Here is a 19,560-nt window from a genome sequence, read left to right as displayed (position 1 = left end):
AGTCAGTTAAGGACAACTAGTCAGTAACAATACCCAGTTCAATTGAAATACAAACACAGCTAATTGCCTTAGAAAAGACTTAAACAAAGATGAAATGTCACTGGTACTTTACAATGAGCATGCCCCAGCTGTGCACTACCCCTTGGTGCCAGCTGTTTATGCTACCCAGGTGTCCCCAGCTCCCCACCTCCCAGCCACTCGGCAGGACTGTGACTAGTTCTGGCCAGCTGAGTTGTAAGCAGAAGTGATGCAGGAGCACTTCCCAGCAGGAGGATCTGATTGCTGGGGAGAGCTCTCGGTGTGCTTTCCCTCAGCGCAGAGATCAACAACCGCTGAGAAGGTGCCTGCTCTGCTGGCCTGGAGCCCCGATGACTTGGTAGGCCGAGCCCCCTCGCTGAACCATAATGCACACCTCGCATGAGCAAGAAATAAGCTTCTGTGCCACGTGACCCAGCAATTCCACTCCTAGGTAGATACCCCAAAGAAGTAGAGACAGAGAGTCAAGCAGATACTTATATGCCAATGTTCATAGCAGTACGGTTCACAAGAGCCAAAAGGTGGAAGCAATCCAAGTGTCCATCAACAGATGAACGGAGAAATACAATACAGTCTGTGCACACAACCAAATCATTCAGGCGTGAAAAGAAAAGATGTTGTGATCCATGCAGCAACATGGATGAACCTCAAAGACATTGTATTCAGTGAAATAAACCAGACCAAAAGGACAAACATTACATGTCCTTATATAAAATCTGAAAGGGGCAAAACTACAAAATAGCATCCTCAGATGCTCCTCTCCCCAGTTTACAGAACGGACCTGACAGAGGAGGTCCCAGCCCAAAGCCTCACAGCCCGTCGGGGGCAGCTGGATACCAACTGACACCCCCCGAGGCAAATGGATGGGCACCAGCAGCGCTGGTCCTGAGGGGTGTGTGTGGGGGTGTCTACATGGAGACAATGTCACCAAGCCATCCTTTACGGGCACGAGGCCCCCCGTCCCCGACCTGAGCAAAGGGGGGCACTCACTTGAACGTGAAGGCCTCGGGGGGGAGGTAGACGCCATCTCCCACGCGATACTGAACGCCGTTCTTGGTGGCTGAGCTGTAGAGGACCCGACTGTCCAGGTCTTCAAGCTGGTCCATGACCCTGGGAAGTTCTTTTTGCCTCATTTCAGCCAGACGGGCACAGCTTGCGCAGAACCTGAAGGAACGAGAGACAGAAACAAAAAGCTCTGAGATGGCCAGTAGTGATGCAGCATGAGAGGCTGCCTTAACCCAGAGGCTCCAGAGACTGAGAGGAGCGAATACCTGCAAATGTTTGAAAGAACTGGCTTTCCTGTACTTTATATTCACATTTTTGAAAGCACTTTATTTGGGACCAAAGCTCAGAGACAGAATATAAAAATTAATAGCCAATTCCACTTGTGAGTAACTGATATGAGAATCTGAAGGTGAGACAGAATCTTAAAAGTAGTTAAGAATCCAGCATGCGCAAGAACGCAAATAATACTATCTCGATCAAAGCTGAAAAGGTATTTGATCAAATTCAATATTAGTCTGCACTAATGAGCCCTTAAAGAAGGGACAGACTCCCTTAAGAATGGAGATCAACTCAGAAGGCAGCATCAGGCTGGCCAGAGTCGCCAGTAGCACCCCAGGGAGTACCACTGCTTCGCCCTGTCACGTTATTGCTAAACACACTCTGGAGGTACCACCAGACATTTGAGTCAAAATAAGTAATGTCTGCTGGTTAGACTAAAAGGCATGAGGGCACTAAACACAAAACTACCTTAAAGCCACCCAGCAGATAAAAAGAAATAAAAGATCACATTTGTGAGAGAAAATATCTAAGACAAAAGAAAACATACAGGATTTGTGACCCACACTGAGGAACCCACACAGTCTTAAAATGGAGACACATTCTGCTCCTGGATGTGAAAAGGTGGGGTAAAGGTACCCCCCACCCCCCAGCTAATCTACATACTTAAAACAGTTACAACAGTCAGGTGCATCTCTGGTGATCAGTAAGGAAGATGGCGGGGTGGTGGAGGGAAACCAACACCAGGTGGAAGGCCCCAGGGGTCAGCATGACCCAGGGAAAGCCCAGCGTCCTCAAGCATGACAGGAGGGGGTTACAAGGAAGGGACGATGCCCAACACTCACTTGTACTTGTTGTCCTCCGTCGGCTGAGTTTTGGGAGGGGACTCAAACCTTGCATAGTCTTGATCGTACCATAGCTGGTAGAAATAGGTTTTCCCGTCATCACCGGCCATGATGGACTCAGGATCCAGACCGCCCTGTGGGTAAGAAAGCTGGGTCAGCCCAGACACCCCCTGATGAAGCGGGAGTGGGAACAGGGGGTCTGGGCACTCACTCACCTCCAAGGCCCAGTTGTCCGAGGGAGCTTTATAAACCACTGTCACTTTGCTGTGGATGTAAGAAAGCTGCATGTCTTCACATTCGTCCACCAAGAACAGCTCCAGGGGGTCTGACGTGGCCCCAAGGACCGTATCTGTCCCGGCACAAAACCAGTGAGCATGGAACATCTGTCCGCTGCTGCCGTCTTCCCACAGCGCAGTGACTCTGGAATCGCAAGAGGGCACAGGAAGAAAGCTCTAATTTGACAAGCAAGAATATGAATGAGCCTACTCGGGGGAACTTGGATCATTTGTGGGTTTAGTCAAGAGCAAAAGAGCTGCTGTTGCTAGTCTTGCAAAATATGCCTCTCCTACTCGTTCAAGAAAGTGTGCACAAAGCCAGGGAAGGGAGAGATACAAACCTTGCCAAATACAGTGGTTTTGAGGAATCATCTGGAATAACAGACACACAGTCCCCCACTTCCAGGGTTTCCGAATCGATGCATACCTTCTTATAGTAACTCTTCTTCCCATCAATCTGAACACAAGAAAGTTTAATTCTAGAGGGGGATCGTTTTGAAGAATCATGCATATTTGACCTACATGATCTATTATTTTATATAAACATGTGACTTACAACAACTTCACCAAGAAGCCACGAGTTCTACCAGCCTATCTACTAATGCGGATACCCCCTCCCCTTGGCTGGGAGCTCGTGGCAAAGGGCACTCACCCGCTTCCTATCATCAGTTCTGTGTTTCAGTTGTTAGAGCAGAGCAAATTTAACAGCATCAGTGCCAACCCAGCATGGTCTGTAAAGGTACCACCTGACCCCAACTCCGCTCTGCACATCAGCACCTTACTTGTCTCATGCCAGCCACATGAGCCTCCCTTTTCCCCCTCAAGCAAGGAAAAGCCGATTCCACCGCAGGCCCCTGCACTGGGTCCTCCCAAGGTGTCCCCAGCCCTTCCTGACCCTCTGTTGTGTGAATTCTGCTGTGGCACTCAAGCCGCCTGACAGTCCACGTGCCTGCCGCCCTGCCCTGATCACTAGCTCCACAGGGGCAGGGACTAGCCTGCGTGTCCCAAGCCTGAAGCGGCACCCCCCAGCAGGGAGATGCGCACATTTGCTGAGCGAACTGACTGTACCTTTGGTTTATGGACACCAGGGAGGCAACACTAAGAGGACATTGCCTCTCAAGCTCTGGTAAAGGTACTAATCTTTAGGCATGCAACTGACCACAGATTCTGCCAGGGCCCTGAAAGCACTTCTTCCCAAGCTGGGGGCTATGACACTCTCTTCAAAACTCTTTGAAGTGTAACAGCCTGACGCCCCCAGAACTGTGTCAAATGCCTATACTGGATATTAAGAAAATAGTCTTATGGGCACCCGAGCAAAACTGCATTACAAAAATGCATGGGGGGTGGGCCACGGTGGCTCAGCAGGCAGAGTTCTTGCCTGCCATGCCAGAGACCCAGGTCTGATTCCCAGCGCCTGTCCATGCAAAAAAAATACATATATAAAAAGACGCATGAGGCCCAACCTCTTGGCCCACCCTGCTCCTTGCACGGCAGGACAGATTTTTCGGCTCTGGGGCTCAGGCTGCTGAGGACAGCTGGTGGGCAAGAGAATGAAGACAACTTGGTCATCAGAAGAGTAGCAGTAAACCAACAAGGTCTTCTCCCAGGCTTACCTTGACGGCTTCTCCAACCCAAGAGATCCTGTTCTTGTTCTGCTTCTTCTTCTTTCCCTGATGCATTTTTTTGGGCGACGGCATCTCCGGGATGTTGTCATCGACTTCTTCATCATCGTCTGCCTCCTTCATGGCCATATTGGGGCACCTGCAAAGTCACACTTGTTAAAGGACTTGAGGTTGGCCTGGGGAATCGGCGATTACACCACCAATGTCTCAGCCAGGAACAAGACCCCTTTTATATGGGAAACCAACCGGGGTGGTTTAGTCAGATACCTGGGACAAAGGAGGCCTGGCTATCTCACAACCCTAAGAGGGCCCCTGGGGAGCAGCCAGTCCTACCTTCTTTCTAGGCAAGCCTGTTTGCTGCGTCCGCTACCACCAAACTTAACCATGTCTTTGCAGGCTTTGCACTTGCCACATTCAGGCTGCTGACAGACCTAGAAGATATTATTAAGAAAACGCAACCATTAGTAACCAGTTGAGTTAGTAACCAGCTTTCTGGGGTGAATTACAATCTTTTAAAACATATATCCACCTCCTTAGAGATGTGGGAAATGGGAGTTATAAACACTCATTTTTGAGTGTTTTTGCCTATCCCTTGATTGACAAAAGTTAAGAGGCTTGACTTGTGAACTCATCCTGGAGAGTGATTGTCCAGATCAAAGTTAAGTATGCGCACACGCACACAGCAATTCTTTTAAGTAGAGACTCACAAGCTTTGAAGGTATCACTGCAGCATTACGTATATAAAAGTTGTCTACCATTGAGGAATAAGTTGGGGTAGTCACATAAGAAAATACTACGGAATAGTGAAAATGAGTTCAGCAGGTCTACCTGTATCAACATGCAACAGGTGCAAATGATACCAATTACACATATATTTTTTTTAAATGTTTTTAAAAATTATGAGCATTGGATTCACATGTGGTAAAATGAAAAACAAAAATAAGAAAGTTGAACATGTACAAATCCTGCTAAGGGTGGTCCTGAAGACAAAAGGAAAATCTTGGGCCCATGTAACCCCAGGCAGTTCCAGAGGCAGCTGCCATCCTGGACTTTGCTTTTAAGGTGTTTTTTTGGTTTTGTTTTGCGGGGGTGGGGGGTGATAGCAAAATATACCGGACACAGCCAGGATTAGGGAGGTTAATTTCATCAAAGAAAAGTAAATATATTTACAATTTACAGAAAGAAACTCCTCAGAGGAGAAGGAATTAGTGCCTCTTGTGGGTAGCGGCTCCCTCAGCACCCACTCCAGGGCCTTCAGGCACATAGAGTCGGAGGCAGAAGGAGGAGCCCAGGAAGCCAGGTCTGAGCCCCACTCTCCTTGGTTAAAGCCGCTGCACAGACAGGCAGGGCATCAGGAGCACGCAGCCCTTCCCATCTCTGTTACCTCCACTGGTTTATACCATGAAGCGTGTAGGCTTCCCCCAGATCGCTAACCCTGTGCCCCAACTTCTGTTCTAGGGATCACATATGGGGAATAAGCCAGGCCACAAGGGGAAAAAAGGCGGTTCCGCAGGGGCCAGGCCAGAAGCTGGGCATTTCAGGGCCCGGCAAGGTACCTCACAGACACCACACCGCCGGCGCTTGAAGGCATTCTCCTTGTCTTCTCGGTCGTCCTTCTCGATCTGTTCTGCAAAGAAGGTGTCAAAGATCTGGTAGACCAGCTTAGTGGTGGTGGCTTTGGTGGGCCCTTTATCCTTCTCCCTGGCGGAATGCCGGATGGTCTGCCGCCGTCTTTCAGCTCGCCTGGGAGAGAGGTTCCCATCGTTTTAGCACACTGGGGGAAGAGGACACGAGAAACAGCCTTTTCAGCTCTTCCATCTTCTGCCTCATTCCTGCTGTGTCCTTACCTCTGCCCCAGGGTGACCCCAGCCAGCTTGATCAGGTCCCTCATGCAGGGAGTCAGGAAGATGGGCTGCTCGTCGCTGTCCCCGGCTTCATCGTAACTCTCGACTTGCTCCACCACAAACTGGGCGTGTCGGAGGAGAGAATCCTCCGTGAAGCGGTTCAGGTTGAGTCCAGAAGGAGGAACAGTGGTCTTTTAAAAAAAAAAATGGTCAGGAATTTCCTCCTACTCTTAGGCAGAACTGTTTTAATCTAGCAACCTTCATTGTGGGCAAACAGGTGGGAATCCCAGCTAGGGAAGAGTCTGCTCCAACCCCTCACCTCAATCTTATTGATCAGGTCTTCATAGGTCGAGTCGGGATTGCTCTGCAGGAACTCAACCACTATCTTGCTTATGTAGATCTTCTCCTGCATCAGCCCAAATATCGGCGCGTACTCAGGGCAGGGGTCCATCAGAATGTACTCAGCGAATGCTGGAGGGGACAGATGAGGTTTAAGGAGCAGTTTAAACTTGATGGCACCTATATGGTGGCCGCCAGGCAAAGATGAATCTACCAAGCGTAGGGAAAAGCCCAAAAGTTATTCCACACCCAAATGTCAAAATCACCAACAACACTGCCTCAGAGGTGCTCACTCTCAAGTGGCCTGTCTGAGCTGTGATTTAGCTCATCACTGATTGTTAGAATGGGGTGTAGGTTGCAAGAATATGACCAGCTCTTGAATTTTGAGGGCCAGTTCCAGAGCCAGCCATAGCTAGCATGAGAGGCCATCCCTACTGACCTCGATGTGGTGCCAACATGGTCACACAGTGCTTTCTGCAGACCTGCGTAAGAAAGCCTTCACACCGGAGCCCAGCCAACCCCCAGAAAGTAAAAGGGGCAAAGCCTTCCCTTTTCGGGTCCCTGAATGAATCAAACACTTACAGGAGCTGAAGCCAATAAGGGCCTTTTCACCTCCATCAAAGCCAGTGATCCACCATTCATTTATGGGGCCAAGATTTTTGCCATTAACACCACCTAAGAGAAGAAAGACAAGGAACAAGTTTCCCAAAAGGAAAAGGACCAAGAGCTATGATGTATGTCAAAAACCTGGAAGGTTTAATGGCACACTGTGCCCAGCTCGGTTGAAACATCTCATCAGCTAGGCCAGGCAGCCGTTATCAGAGCCACCAGAGTGGTTTTGCTTCTATCTGTTCATAGTGCAAAGGCCTGAGCCGAAACTTAAAGGGGGAGTAGCTCAGCTACACGTTACTTTGTAGGTGAATTTTGTTGATCTGTTTAATATCAGCCCCTGACAGAAGCTCAAGTCACTCCACTCACCTTCAAGAGATGGGTCATCATCATATATTGGTTTTGCTGAACCAGAAAAGGAGAGTTCAACGTTCTTCTCAATGAGGCCGGTATCGATGGGGCACAAGTGGCCGTGCTTACAATACACACTAGACAGGGGGAGAGAGGGCTCAGCACGCAGCCAGGCAGGAGTACCCGGCACACAGCTGAAGACTGGACATGAGGGGACGGGACAATGTACAATTCCTGGACTTTGTCATCTTTGGATTATGGAACACTAGAACAATGCAGCACTCCACCAACCAAAGCTTCTACCCAATTCTTCAACCTGTGTATCAATAGTACATACATCTGCAAAGGTAAGGCCCAGAGAGGGCTGAGACTCGCTGTGGGGTAACAGGGACCCTCAAAGCTAAGGGAGGAGTGCATTACATCTTCCCCTTGACAGGTTTCTTTTTCTTTTTTATTTTTTTACATTGACAGGTTTCTAACATCAAGAGGAACCCTGGCATCTAAAAAACACACCAAGTGGACAGTGCTAGGTAACTACTGTCTCGATCTAGCTCCCAAACTTTCTCATTACCCCAAAAGGAAACCCTGTGTCCACTGAGCAGTCACTCTCGGGGGGATTCTCCCATCCCTCAGCCCCTGGTGACCACCAATCTGCTCTCTGTCTCTATGGACTTTCCTACTCTGGAAACCTCCTTTGGGGGCTAAATCTCATTTTTTTTTTTTTAATTTTTACTTTTTTTAACATGGGCAGGCACTGGGAATTGAACACAGGTCTCCAGTATGGCAGGAAAGAATTCCGCCACTGAGTCACCGTCGCACCACCTTAAATCTCAAATTTAAAGGCCGCATTCATGGTCCCACCACTCAAAGATGCTATCTGGTATTTGGGGGCACATTCCTAGTCAAGTGAAGAGAGAAGCAGAATGCCAAATTCAAGAAAAGGAAGATGTGAGTTTGGGGGTTCTGCTTATGGATCTGCTTGTGCACTCACAGCCCAGGACCAATACCCCACCAGAGGGGCCACACCCATCCCTCTTAGCCCCCAAAGGCTAGTGGGGTCTGCAGATCTCCTAAGAACAACCTACCCACTACACACACCACCTGGTTTCCTCACCTTGGAATCTCAAAACTTTTTTTTAATTGTGAAAAATAACATATACATATATATATAAAGCAATAAATTTCAAAGCAAGCCACAATTGGTTGTAGAACAGATTTCAGAGTTTGGTATGGGTTACAATGACTCTCACAAAACTTTTGCAACACTTTGAGCTGATTTTCCTCCTTTGGCAGGCTTGCTGGGTGGAGATCTCATAGGCCTGCCTTCAGGACTTAAAGCCCCGAGGGAAAGCCGGATGCGGCCAGATGCTATAGATTAGGGAGGGTGAGATACTGCAGGACTACAGCCAAAGGGACTGGAGTAGAGATGATATCTGAGAGAAGTTCCAAGTCCCAGGCAGGAACAGGATCCACTTGATCATGGAAGGGAAACCACGTGTGATCTGTTTCCACCTACCTCTTTTGGGCCAGGTACCAGGGGTAAGCAGAGTCACCTGTATAACCCAGCTGGTATCTGGCCTCAGTGGCTAATGTTAGAAGGTACATTAGCCCTGGGAAGCGTGTACACAGCACCACCATCCCACTCTACAGGAATTAGCTAACGGTAGACCCTCTGCCCAAGGAGGAAGCTGGGAGACCCCCAAACTCTGATGCTCATGTAGAGAGCAGCCCCGCTCCTGGTTCCCCTCTCCTGAGCATCTGCTCCAAGGAGGGCCACAGAGGAGCAGAAGGGTGGAAACATCAGCTATGCCAGCCCAGCACACCTCTCACCCGTGCCGATGGGCAAATGTTTGGACTTGCTTTGGGCTCAGCCCTGGGGATCGCTGGCCACTGGCATCCCCAGCAGTGTGGCTCCACCCAAGGCGGGGGAGACGCAACTATCCACCGAACACAAGGGAGTGCCTGGAGTGCCAAAGACAACACCATTTGTCCAGTAGATGCAAGAGCCACCATGCTGTGGGGGACAGACGTCAGGAAAGGCGGCCCAAAAGTAACATTAGATGAGGCTTACAACGAGTGTTATCAAGATTCCTTCCCCTGACTCAGTTTTCCAGAGAAGGGAAAACACATCAGTGAAGAAATTCAGCTTAAGGTACATAGCTTCTCACTGTTACAAAAGGGTTGTGAGATTCAGAGGTGAGAATTTCTGGCTTCCAGGAACCAGGTGTGTGTGCTGGGGAGGGCTGTTCATGGAGACCTGCAGACCCCACGCAGCCCATTTAGGGGGTTAGAAGAACAGGTGTTGCCTCTCTGGCAGTGGGGTGCTGGTCCTGGGCTGTGAGTACACAAGCAGGTTCATAAGCAGAACCCCCAAACTCATATCTTCCTTTCTTAAATTTGGCATCCTGCTGCTCTATGAAGGTCTGAAAGGAGATGGGCTGCTCCTGGAGCCAAGCCAGTTCTCACAAACAGAGATTAAGCCTCTGGGAGCAACTGCATCTACGATGAGAGGAAGCCAAGCCGCACAAAGGACGCCAAGGAGCATGGGACCTTTGCTGGCCCAAAAGCTGACAGAACCCTGGCAAAGGGAAACCCAGGCACTGCTGCAGCCGGCATACAGGCGACTCTGCTAACCCCTGGTACCTGGCCCAAAAGAGGTAGGTGGAAACAGTCACTGCTGCAGCCCTGAGGGTCCAACCCTAACCCCCGACCACACCTCTGACCACCTGCCCTGCTGCAGCTCTACCTGGCCTCTCCTTCTGCGGCTACCACACACCCATCTCTCTCTCCCCAGGATACTCATCCCCTAGCCCTCTCCTAGGCTGGTCCTTCAATGCCATTGAGGTCTTTGCTCAAGTCACTTCCCTGGCACTGCAAACAGAACTCCTTTCCCCCACCTGCTCCCACTGCTTACCACATTTTTTTATTTGCTGATTTGTTCCTACCTGACAGAGGCAACTGTTTATTTTCTCTCTGTGAAAGCAGGGGCCTGCACTGCCATATCCACAACAGTAGAGCAGCACGTAGTGCCCACTGGCCCTCACATGACCCAGGTATTTGCAGGATGTGCACAGACCGAACATTTAACAAGTGTCATTTTAACAACAACAATTAAAAAAAAAGCGAGAGTTTCCTACACGTCTATCAGCTTTCTGATTCTTATTCATTAAGTGTTAATGGCTTCCTTAGGAGGTTTTGCAGGCTAGGTGCTAAAGAGCTTCCCTCTGGGATATTAAGAAGTAGTGTCTTCAGGGAAATGTTGTGTGACCACAAGTAGAAGGCGTGGACAGAAGGTACCTGAAGCATGTCAGTTTGTGCTGGGGAAGAGCCTCGTAACTCTCAAAGCCAGATTCGTTGGCATCGAAGATGGACAGTTTCTCATTTGTCAACATCTGTGGCTCATCCACCTGGGAGACATGGGAGTGTTCAGCAGAGGCACGACAGACAGGAAATCAAAGACTGAAACTGGGGCTCAGACTCACCGCGTCGGGCGGGTGCTGTGCGTACTTGAGATCAGGGTCGTCCAGGTACTGTCCGCACTGCGCACACTTGGGAGGCTGGGTCTGCGGGGACAGGTGCACAGACGCCATGCGGCAAGTCAGCCACGAGGGGCCCCCCGCTGGCTTCATTCAGACGCCACCCCCACCAAAAACGCCCCCGCAGTGGAGCAGAGTGAATCCCAAATCTCTAAGGCACACTTGACTTGCCTTAAGGTATTTCCTGAATTTCTCACCGATTTACTACTTGCTTTGGATAAATTGAAGGAGTAGAAAGTATTCTTCCTCACCACTCAGCCTTCTGAAACTTAGTATCAATGAAACCCAACTCTTCCACCAGTAGTCTGGAAAACTACCTGCATCCATTCTAGAGCCTGCAGATGCCATCTAAGAATATCCGGCCATTAAAGCTTTACAAAACCAAGTGTGTAAGGCGGACAATTAATCAGAGAGATGATGAGCCTAAAGGTCTTTATGTAAATTGAGGTATAACTTATAGCCAACAAAATTCCTAAGTGAACCATATGACAAATGCACACACTCACGAGATTACCCCAATTAAGTTAGAGGAATATTTCTGTCCCCACAGTGAATTCCCTCCTATAGCTTTCTAGTCAATCCCCAACTTGGGGAGCCCCTGATTTCCACCACGTGGCTTCACGGTGCCTGCGAGATAAAACAATATGCCCCGCGCATCAGGCTCTTTCACTCGATATCTATTGAATTCCCTCTGCACTGCCGAGGGAGGTGCCATCGTATGGATGACCAGTTTCCTCGTCCAGTCATTCATTCATTCATGAGCTGACAAACACTCGGTTTTTCCAATTCCCAGACACTGTGAATGATGCAACTACAAATATTCTTGTTCAAGGCTTTCTGTGAACACATTTTTTAGTAAAGGAATGCTTACTAAGGCAAAAAAAAAGGTAACAGACTACTTAAGTACAATCTGGAACAGGGTTTCTCACCCTTGACAACTGACTTTTGGGGCTGGGCCAGTCCTCGTCACAGGGAACAGCAGGGCACACTGCAGCACCACGACCAGGGCAGGCGCTCCTGGAGTCGGGGCAGCCAAAGAAAGTCTCCAGACACAGCCACACGTCCCCCGGGGCTGAGCAGCACTGATGTGGGGGAAGCAGTTTAGAGCCTGGCAAAAATGCCTCACTGGTAGTTTGGGTTTTGCTTTTTTTCCCCCAATTTGTGACAGTAACTGATAGATAGAAGATACGATCACTATGAAGCACTTTTGAGGATAGGGACAGAATTTAAAAGGCAGAAGCTGGAAGTGACAAGGTCCTAATGACAGACGTAGCAGCCCTTTCTGGCTCCTGCCCTCTGTGACACATCTAGGAGAGGCTGTTCTCACTCTGATATCACCTTAAAAGCTGGTCTTTTCTCACCCTCTGTGATGAAACACTGACTGCTGCTCCCTCAATTTCCCATTCTGAATTGAACCAGAGATTCTTGCTCAGGACCTGCCTCTCCTTGCTTCGTCCCAACCTCTGCAACCTCTCCCACAGCATCATCTCCTTCCAGCTCCTCCTATCAGCCACGCTTCCTTCCGTGTGCCAACAGACGCCTCCAACTTCTACTTCTGTCATACACCAGGCCCACAACGCAAGCGTCCCCAGTCACCCCAGAAGTGCTACACATGCAGCGTCAGTCCTCTTCATTTCCTCCTCCCAGAGTCTGTGTCCCTTTATCATCATTCACTGAACTGCCCATCTGCAAGTCTGGAAACCATCACAACCCCAACGTGTCCCTGAGGCTACTCCTGCCTCCAGTAGGCCTCTGGATGAAGGGCACCTCTCAGTGGACCGTGACTGCACGCGGCCCTCCCCCCGAGCTCTCTGCCCTGCTGCTCTCCAGGACAGCGTGCCCACCCAAAGGCCTTCTGCAGCTGTCCAGCATTTGACCAGAAGTATAGGTCAGAGAATGCTAGCATCCTTACCCTCATTCGGAAGAGAAAGAGCTTACCTTGGAGGATATTACTGTTTTGGTTCGAGCCACTTTTTTCTCAGTTCTGGGAAGAAAGAACAAGATTTTTTTTTTTTTTAAAGCATTTGAGAATATCAAGCTTGACCCTGTCAGATTATGGCTAAGCCAGCTGCCATGGCTGAGCACTAGCTGTGGTAGGCAGTAGCAAGGTGCTAGGTCACGGAGGGTCCCTACCACTGAGATGAATCCTGCCTCCAATGGCTGAACGTGAGCGCCCTGCTTCTGTGCCCACAGACCCACAGCTAAGGCTGCTCCAGGAACTGACTACATAACTTCTTGGCTTTCTTCCGAGAATACCATTTTAATATATGGCCTGCTTCATAAACAGACAAAAAACAAATGCTTACGGTTCTTTGGATGAGGTTTTGCGTCTCTTCTCCTCCTAAATGGACAAGAGGAGAGGAGGGTAAAAGGTATTTTACATCTGGATGATGCTTCAGCGTTTACATCTTACATGTGTGATTATGACAAAACCTAGCCGCAGGCAGGGAGGAAGGCAGTCAACGGACCAGAAACAGCAAACTCAGACCTGTGTCACTTTCACTGTTCAGGTCTAATTACTTCTTATGCCCAAAACCTTATCCTCCAAGGCTTCCTGGACTCACAAAGGATCTCAATTTAAAATAATAACAGCAACAACTCAGTTTTCCTGTACAAACACTAAGTGCCCCAGGGAAAGCAAATAACTGATATGGGGAAATTCCTAGAATTGTACCAGGTAACTGAAGGAAAGGCAGAAAACAAGGCCATCCACTCTGCAATCCCTAGGGGAATAGCGGGCTTAGGCTGTTCAATGACTGGACTCTAGTTAACGTACTATTTTAATATTCTTTCATCAGTTATAACAAAGGTATCATACCAAGGCCAAGAGTCAACAATAGGGGGGCATATAGGAACATTGCATTCTTCTTTTTTTTTTTTTAACGTGTAAAAAAGAAAAATTGGGTGTGAAGCTGAGGGCAGACCGCAGCCGGTCAACCCTAGCATGAGATATACAAGTCAGTATAGCAGCAGGAAGCACACAGCACCACCGCGGACATGCTCCTGAAAAATGCAACAACCACAACAGACCCACATCTGGTTGGCCTCCGGCCCAGTCACTCTATGGACACAGAGGCGAGGAAGGTGCTAAACACAAGAGGGAATACCACTGGAAAAATCTAGAACCTAGGAAGCGTTACAGATAACAGTTCCTTCAACAAATCGCAAAAAAAAAAAAAAAGTAGATAGAAAACTGTAGATGAGATAGCTAGAACAAAATATCAGCACTGTATAGTACTTGTTTGGGTCCTGATTCAAAGAAACAAAGTGTTAAAAAAAATTTTGAGGCAACAAGGGAAATTTGAACACTGACTAGGTCTTTGATATTAATTCTGTAGGTTATGAGAATGATTCTGATATTTAGAAACAGAGTCCTTTCCTTTTAGAGATATTTCTTTTGTAAATATTCCAGTATGCTGGAGATGTGTTCACAATCACCCAGGGGCAAGGTGTGGGCAGAGAATGGGTGGGGGCTTGGCTGAAACACACCTGGCTGAGAGTTGTTAACCACTGAAGCGCGGTGAAGAGCGCGTGGGGGCTCGTGACTCTGATCTACTCATTTTTGTGTATGTAGCTTCCCGTAATCAGTTATTTTTAAGGATCACTTTTTTAACCATACCCCAGTGTATGAAAATATGGTAAAACAGAAAGAAATTCCAAGGTGTACCTTTTCATCCTCATCCTTTTCATCAGGAATTTGTGGGTTTACTCTTTCAGGTTCATTTTCTTCAGGTCTCCGTTTGGCAGCTCTGTTGTATGAACAAAAATATACCACTGGCTGAGAAAAACTAACTATATTATATTGCCAACCAGTGTCAAAAATGACAAACTAATACCTTCCCATTGAAAAGCAAAATATTCAGAGGTTACATCTGGAGAGCAGATTCTTTCTTTCCATCCAAAAAGAACACCTTGTCACAGTGGCTCTAAAGGTATAACACTAATTTATAACCCTGAAATAAGATCTTCAAAAGCCCATCTGACTGTTGGGTTGGGGGCCTGATGAGAAATGCCCTAAAAGACACATTTTAGGGAATCCATGATGTTTAAAGACACACGTGAGGCTGGGCAGGGTGGCCCAGAAGGCTGCTGCAAGTGCTGGAGGGTAAGGCTGGGGCCCAGTGTTTGGCTTTTCATCTAATCCTGCCCCAACTGACCAAATCAACAAATAGCATCAACTCCCTCTAAATCAACATTTGTTTCTAGGACAATTATTCCAATAATTAAAATTTACAAAATAGAGCACAAAGGCACAAGCATCTTAACCACTTACATATCTTTGGGTTGACTTCTGTGCCTCCTTTCATCCTGAGAAGGATAAAGAGGGGGGAGATTAGTTTCTGAGAAAGAGTGAGACCAAACACAAACACCATGGATCAACTGATGATCTCAGCCCTGCAGATCAGAAGACCAGAAAGGCCTGGGCCAATCTGGACATGAGCTTCCCTCTTCACTTGAGTCTCCCCCTCCCCCTATAAACAAGAGGCACTCAACAAACTCCTGGACCAGGGGCTGGCAAACTGTTTTTATAAAGGACCAGATAACACATTTTTTAGGCTTTATGAGTCATATGGTTTCTGTGGTAACTAACAAGCACAAAAGCAGCCAGAAACAATACATAAATAAAAGGTACGGCTGTGTTCCCCAAAACTTTATTCACAAAAGCCGGCGGAGGGCCAGCTATGGCCTGTAGGCCACAGCCTGCACGCCTGTGCTAGCCCATAGCCCAGGGTGGAAGGGAATAGGGAAGCACTGCCCCTGCCATTCTACCTACCATCTAGGCCGACATAAAGACCTCATACAGGAGGCACTGAGGTATCAAGGAGTGGGGAAAAAAAATCTAACTTAGGAATTTACAGAGTGGAAAACTAAGACATAAAAGTAAGTTCCAATTTAGTCACCAACTTCTTGTCATATATGGGCAATTTAGTACTTTCCAAGTCTACATAAAAACAGTAACTTCTTTATGATAAATCAACTTATTTGGTTTACCCTCATAAAACAAACTCTATGAATATGGATTTATAAAAACAGAAGAGAAGCCTGCAGAATTAGAAAGAGCCAAATGTTTGAACCTTACATCCATGAGGAAAAGTGCTAGCTGTGTGGCCTGGGGCTCCGCCAGTTTCCCCATGAGAGTGGGGGTCTGACTTTACCACCAGGATCTCTTTAGCTCTGAGGGGGATTCCAAGCAAATGCCAACATGGTGACCAATGTTCACATGGGAAGTGAGAAGCCATAAGACGTCACAGCAAGCTGGATGCACGCCAGGGGGCCAGGGAAGGCCCATGGCCAGCCAGGTCAGCAGCAAGAGCTCACTGCCAGCCAGGCTGGGCCCACTGGCTACACAGAAAACCAGTGGCCATCCTGGGACTCTCCGAGCTCTGTCCCTCTGGTCAGACAGGGGGCAAACTGCTCCAGGAGCTCACAATTCCAGCAGATGACCTGGCCACTTTCCCTGAGAGCTCAATCAGCAAGATGGCCTGAGACAACTCGTAGGCCTCTTGAAAAGGCCCGGCTCCAGGTGTGATGCCTTAGGGTTGAAACCTGTTCACTCAGATGAACAGGTGGGAGGCTAGCGGTCATAGGGAGACTGACGGGAAAGAAGCATGTCTGGAGTTGACACTCGAGCCTCCTCACAACTGCAGCTGTTCTCACACACGTTAGTCAAGGCGCGCACACCAGCCCTCTCCGCCACTGAGGTAAACACACAAGTGTTCGCACACAATGCATCCCAGTGTCACTTAAGCAGATAGGCAGTGATAGCCCCCAACCCCCACCCCCAGATGGATTAGCTACCTTGCCCAGCCACCCAACAGGTTCGCAGGGCTAGATGTGAACCCAGAACCCTACCCCATACCATTTCTCCCAACCAAATGGGCAACATGAGAGTTAAGACACACAAAGATCCAGTCTTTACTTTCTCGTCTCCTTCTTTATCCATTTCAGTAAGACTTCCCGCTACCCTGTCGGGCTCCTCCTTAGGTTTCTGTTGAGAGGTTCTGCCACACAAAACAAAGCACACACACCAGTCAGGGGACCCTGGAGTCATTTCAAGCTGGCCCACGAGGGCTTAATCTCCACCCCTGCTGTAGAGCACAGACTCCCCCGAGAGGCATTTATTACCCCAGGATTTATGATCTTCAGAAATACTATCGACAGTTCACATGAATGCTGGCAGAGAGATGCCAGTAGTTTAAAACAAAATACTCAACATTAGGACTCTGCTGATTTCTTGTAACCTGATAGGAATCCTGCCAGTAGTAGAGGAAGGCAAGTGTCTGGCGCCGAGGCTGACCCAGTGCCAGCTCACAAGAGCTGGTTTGATGTGCGGTCTGCGTTAGTGACTGTGGAAAGCTGATGGCTCATGTGGACCTGTGCTGTCATCTCTCCCTCTGCCAGGGCTCTGCCACTCAGCACAGGCTATTGTGCCTACCCCTTGACTTGGGCCCACTCTCTCATTTGCTTTGGTCAATCGGATGTCAACAGAGGCTTAAGAAAGTTCTTCCTTTCACTTCCGCTCCCATGCTCGGCCACTGCCACGAGAGCACACCCATGCTAGCCGAGTCATGGAGTGGTACTGAGTCAGCCCTGTCGCCTGCCAAGGCCGGCCAAGATCGGCTGACAGCCTAGAGCCACAGACTCGTGCTCAATGAACACTTCCTGGTTTAAGCTGAGGTTTGTTACACAGCATTTTCACATTCGAGGCCCGTCACCACTATGTGACAAACTGCTGTCTGACCACTCCAAGGATGGGCCTGGGGCAGTGGCAGGAGTCAAAGCTGACTTGTGCCTTCACGGTGGCGGTCTGGCCCTTCACAAACAGAACCCACTTGCGCACATGATTAGCACGCCTAATCCTCTGTACTGGTTCACTATTTTATCAGAACTTGTCGCAATTTCACAGTATAAAGCACAAAGGCACTGAACTATACTTACAGTTCTCTGGGTTGATTTCTGGGTCTCTTTTCTTCCTAAATGGTGGAGGGGGGGGAAAGCAGTTATTTTTTCCATTCCATCCTGATCTTTCTTTGAAGATGCTTATTAAAGTGTTCCGTGGAAATAAAGCATCGAAACTGATCCTACAGCCTACTTGGTGAGAGTGGGGCCCACCCAGCTTCAAGATTTTCCACGAGGGTGGGGTGGACAGTTTAGAAGACAGACTCTACAACACTGAAGTTTAACTATTTTACCCCAAAATCCCTCTATCATCTGTCATCAGAAGTGCTGACAACCTCACAGATAATGACTTTCTATCAAAACTAGGAGTCTATTAATAAAGGAATGATAGGATACCATATTTTGGACAATAATTTCATCTCAACCATGGACATGGCTCATTCTGAGCCTGGGTTTAAAGAGCAAAACACACCTCTCCAGACAACTGCGCACGTTGAAATCAACCTCAGAAACTCCACACGTGTTAGTTTATAAGAGATCGCAAAGACTGGTGATGTTAAGACGACACATGGCAGACCCTCCTACTGCAGGAGGCAATCCCGGGGGAGCTGACCCCCAAGCGGGGGATCCCAATCCTATGCCTGGTCCTCTCGGGGAGTGGTGGTCAGACTTGCCCACAGAACTAATTGTCTGGTTCTGAATTGAATTCTAGGGGAGGACTGGCTAAAACTGCTGTCTAATTTGAACTATCAGGGTAGGAAAAATGATCAATTAACGATGGACTCCAAGTACCAAACAGCTCATGAATTATTGTACATCTTAGCTTACCCCCCCCATTATAGCAAAATAATAGACACCCATCCTTTAAAAGGTCCCCAATAAAGGCATTAACCACCAATTCAGGTTTGTAAGAAACATCTAATCAATGTCTTTACAAGCGCAAATGCAAAATGGGACCCAAATTTTCTCCATCATTCATGACTGCCTACACAGTTGGCCTCTGTCATATGAGGCAAGACTGACAATAAAATGTCCAGCATCCAAAGCCTTCAGCAAACCACCCCTTTCTTCTCCCACCCCTTCAATGCAGTTCAGGTAGAACACCCATATCCCACAGAACCCGGAAGTCTCTGATTTTACAAAGGAGCTGGAAGTCAGGGGAGAGAGCTAGAGCTGGCAGTCTGATCTCACAGACAAGAATTCAACTTTTTGTTTGGATGATGCAATAGAAGTTTCGCACCTCACATGTCTGAAAGTTAGATCTGCACAAAGAACTTGTCAGCAAGAGAGGCAGGTGGGAGAGGGGACAGACTGCAGCTCTACGACTAAGTTAGCAAAGGTCCAGCTGACCCAGGCCCATTACTGACGTACATACTGTCACAACTGCCTTATAACCCGTCTCTTGACTGTAGAGAACAACCAGAAACACTAGGCTGAAAAGTGTTTTAGTCAAAGTCAAGGTCACTTTGATCATTACTGCAAGTCTCTCTGTTCCTACATACTCCCCACTCCCCTTCTGGGACCAAAAGGAACCTGTATAAGATTAAGGTAGAGTCAACAGACTTGGAGGTGACAGGCTTTACTTTTTCATCTCCTCCTTCTTCTTTTTCAGTATGAGTGCCTGGTTTTACTCGTTCCAGATCTTCGGCTGGGACAGGTTCAGCAGCTCTGTGAGCAAAATAAAACATACCTGAAGTGTGACTTATACAGCCTCTTCCCCCAAAGCAGTTTTCATAAGATCTTCCTTCCTGCCCCCAAAACCAATCTTCATCTCAGATTCCAGAAAGGTATGTACTATTCTAACATTTAACATACTAAATGTTGGGACCTCAGAACAGAGTCTGATAAGAACTGTCAGTTGTACTCAATTCAGTCTTTACAATCACCGAGAATTCTACCAGAATCAAGAGGGTCACAATCTG

General features: G+C 48.2%; 1 protein-coding gene and 1 long non-coding RNA gene across 7 annotated transcripts in view; one reads left to right on the top strand and one right to left on the bottom strand.

Annotated features, from left to right (window-relative positions):
- Positions 1–19,560, bottom strand: part of DNMT1 (DNA methyltransferase 1) — a 44,302-nt gene that overhangs the window by 8,854 nt on the left and 15,888 nt on the right. For all 3 annotated transcript variants that reach the window (XM_077121865.1, XM_077121866.1, XM_077121867.1), the window contains 20 exons: positions 19,222–19,306; positions 17,678–17,712; positions 16,659–16,740; positions 15,012–15,046; positions 14,406–14,487; positions 13,045–13,079; positions 12,677–12,722; positions 10,685–10,765; positions 10,500–10,609; positions 7,221–7,339; positions 6,825–6,917; positions 6,223–6,374; positions 5,907–6,094; positions 5,616–5,802; positions 4,393–4,490; positions 4,051–4,198; positions 2,779–2,894; positions 2,378–2,582; positions 2,163–2,296; positions 1,027–1,200 (listed from right to left, as the gene is read on the bottom strand). In XM_077121865.1, coding sequence (XP_076977980.1) covers positions 1,027–1,200; positions 2,163–2,296; positions 2,378–2,582; positions 2,779–2,894; positions 4,051–4,198; positions 4,393–4,490; positions 5,616–5,802; positions 5,907–6,094; positions 6,223–6,374; positions 6,825–6,917; positions 7,221–7,339; positions 10,500–10,609; positions 10,685–10,765; positions 12,677–12,722; positions 13,045–13,079; positions 14,406–14,487; positions 15,012–15,046; positions 16,659–16,740; positions 17,678–17,712; positions 19,222–19,306 — 2,205 coding nt within the window. The remainder of the gene's footprint in view (positions 1–1,026; positions 1,201–2,162; positions 2,297–2,377; positions 2,583–2,778; positions 2,895–4,050; positions 4,199–4,392; positions 4,491–5,615; positions 5,803–5,906; positions 6,095–6,222; positions 6,375–6,824; positions 6,918–7,220; positions 7,340–10,499; positions 10,610–10,684; positions 10,766–12,676; positions 12,723–13,044; positions 13,080–14,405; positions 14,488–15,011; positions 15,047–16,658; positions 16,741–17,677; positions 17,713–19,221; positions 19,307–19,560) is intronic.
- On the top strand, positions 7,462–19,339 carry LOC143650724 (uncharacterized). Of its 4 annotated transcripts, none has more exons than XR_013159648.1 (4): positions 7,462–7,549; positions 7,674–7,732; positions 9,624–9,859; positions 19,251–19,339. It is a non-coding gene; the product is annotated as an uncharacterized LOC143650724 (long non-coding RNA). The 4 variants fall into 4 exon arrangements; XR_013159647.1 differs by lacking the exon at positions 19,251–19,339 and adding an exon at positions 10,188–10,339; XR_013159649.1 differs by lacking the exon at positions 19,251–19,339 and adding an exon at positions 10,185–10,339.

This window comes from Tamandua tetradactyla, chromosome 11, assembly GCF_023851605.1.
Source record: "Tamandua tetradactyla isolate mTamTet1 chromosome 11, mTamTet1.pri, whole genome shotgun sequence".
In the NCBI taxonomy this organism is placed as follows: Eukaryota; Metazoa; Chordata; class Mammalia; order Pilosa; family Myrmecophagidae; genus Tamandua; species Tamandua tetradactyla.
This window is presented reverse-complemented; position numbering and strand designations above follow the sequence as displayed.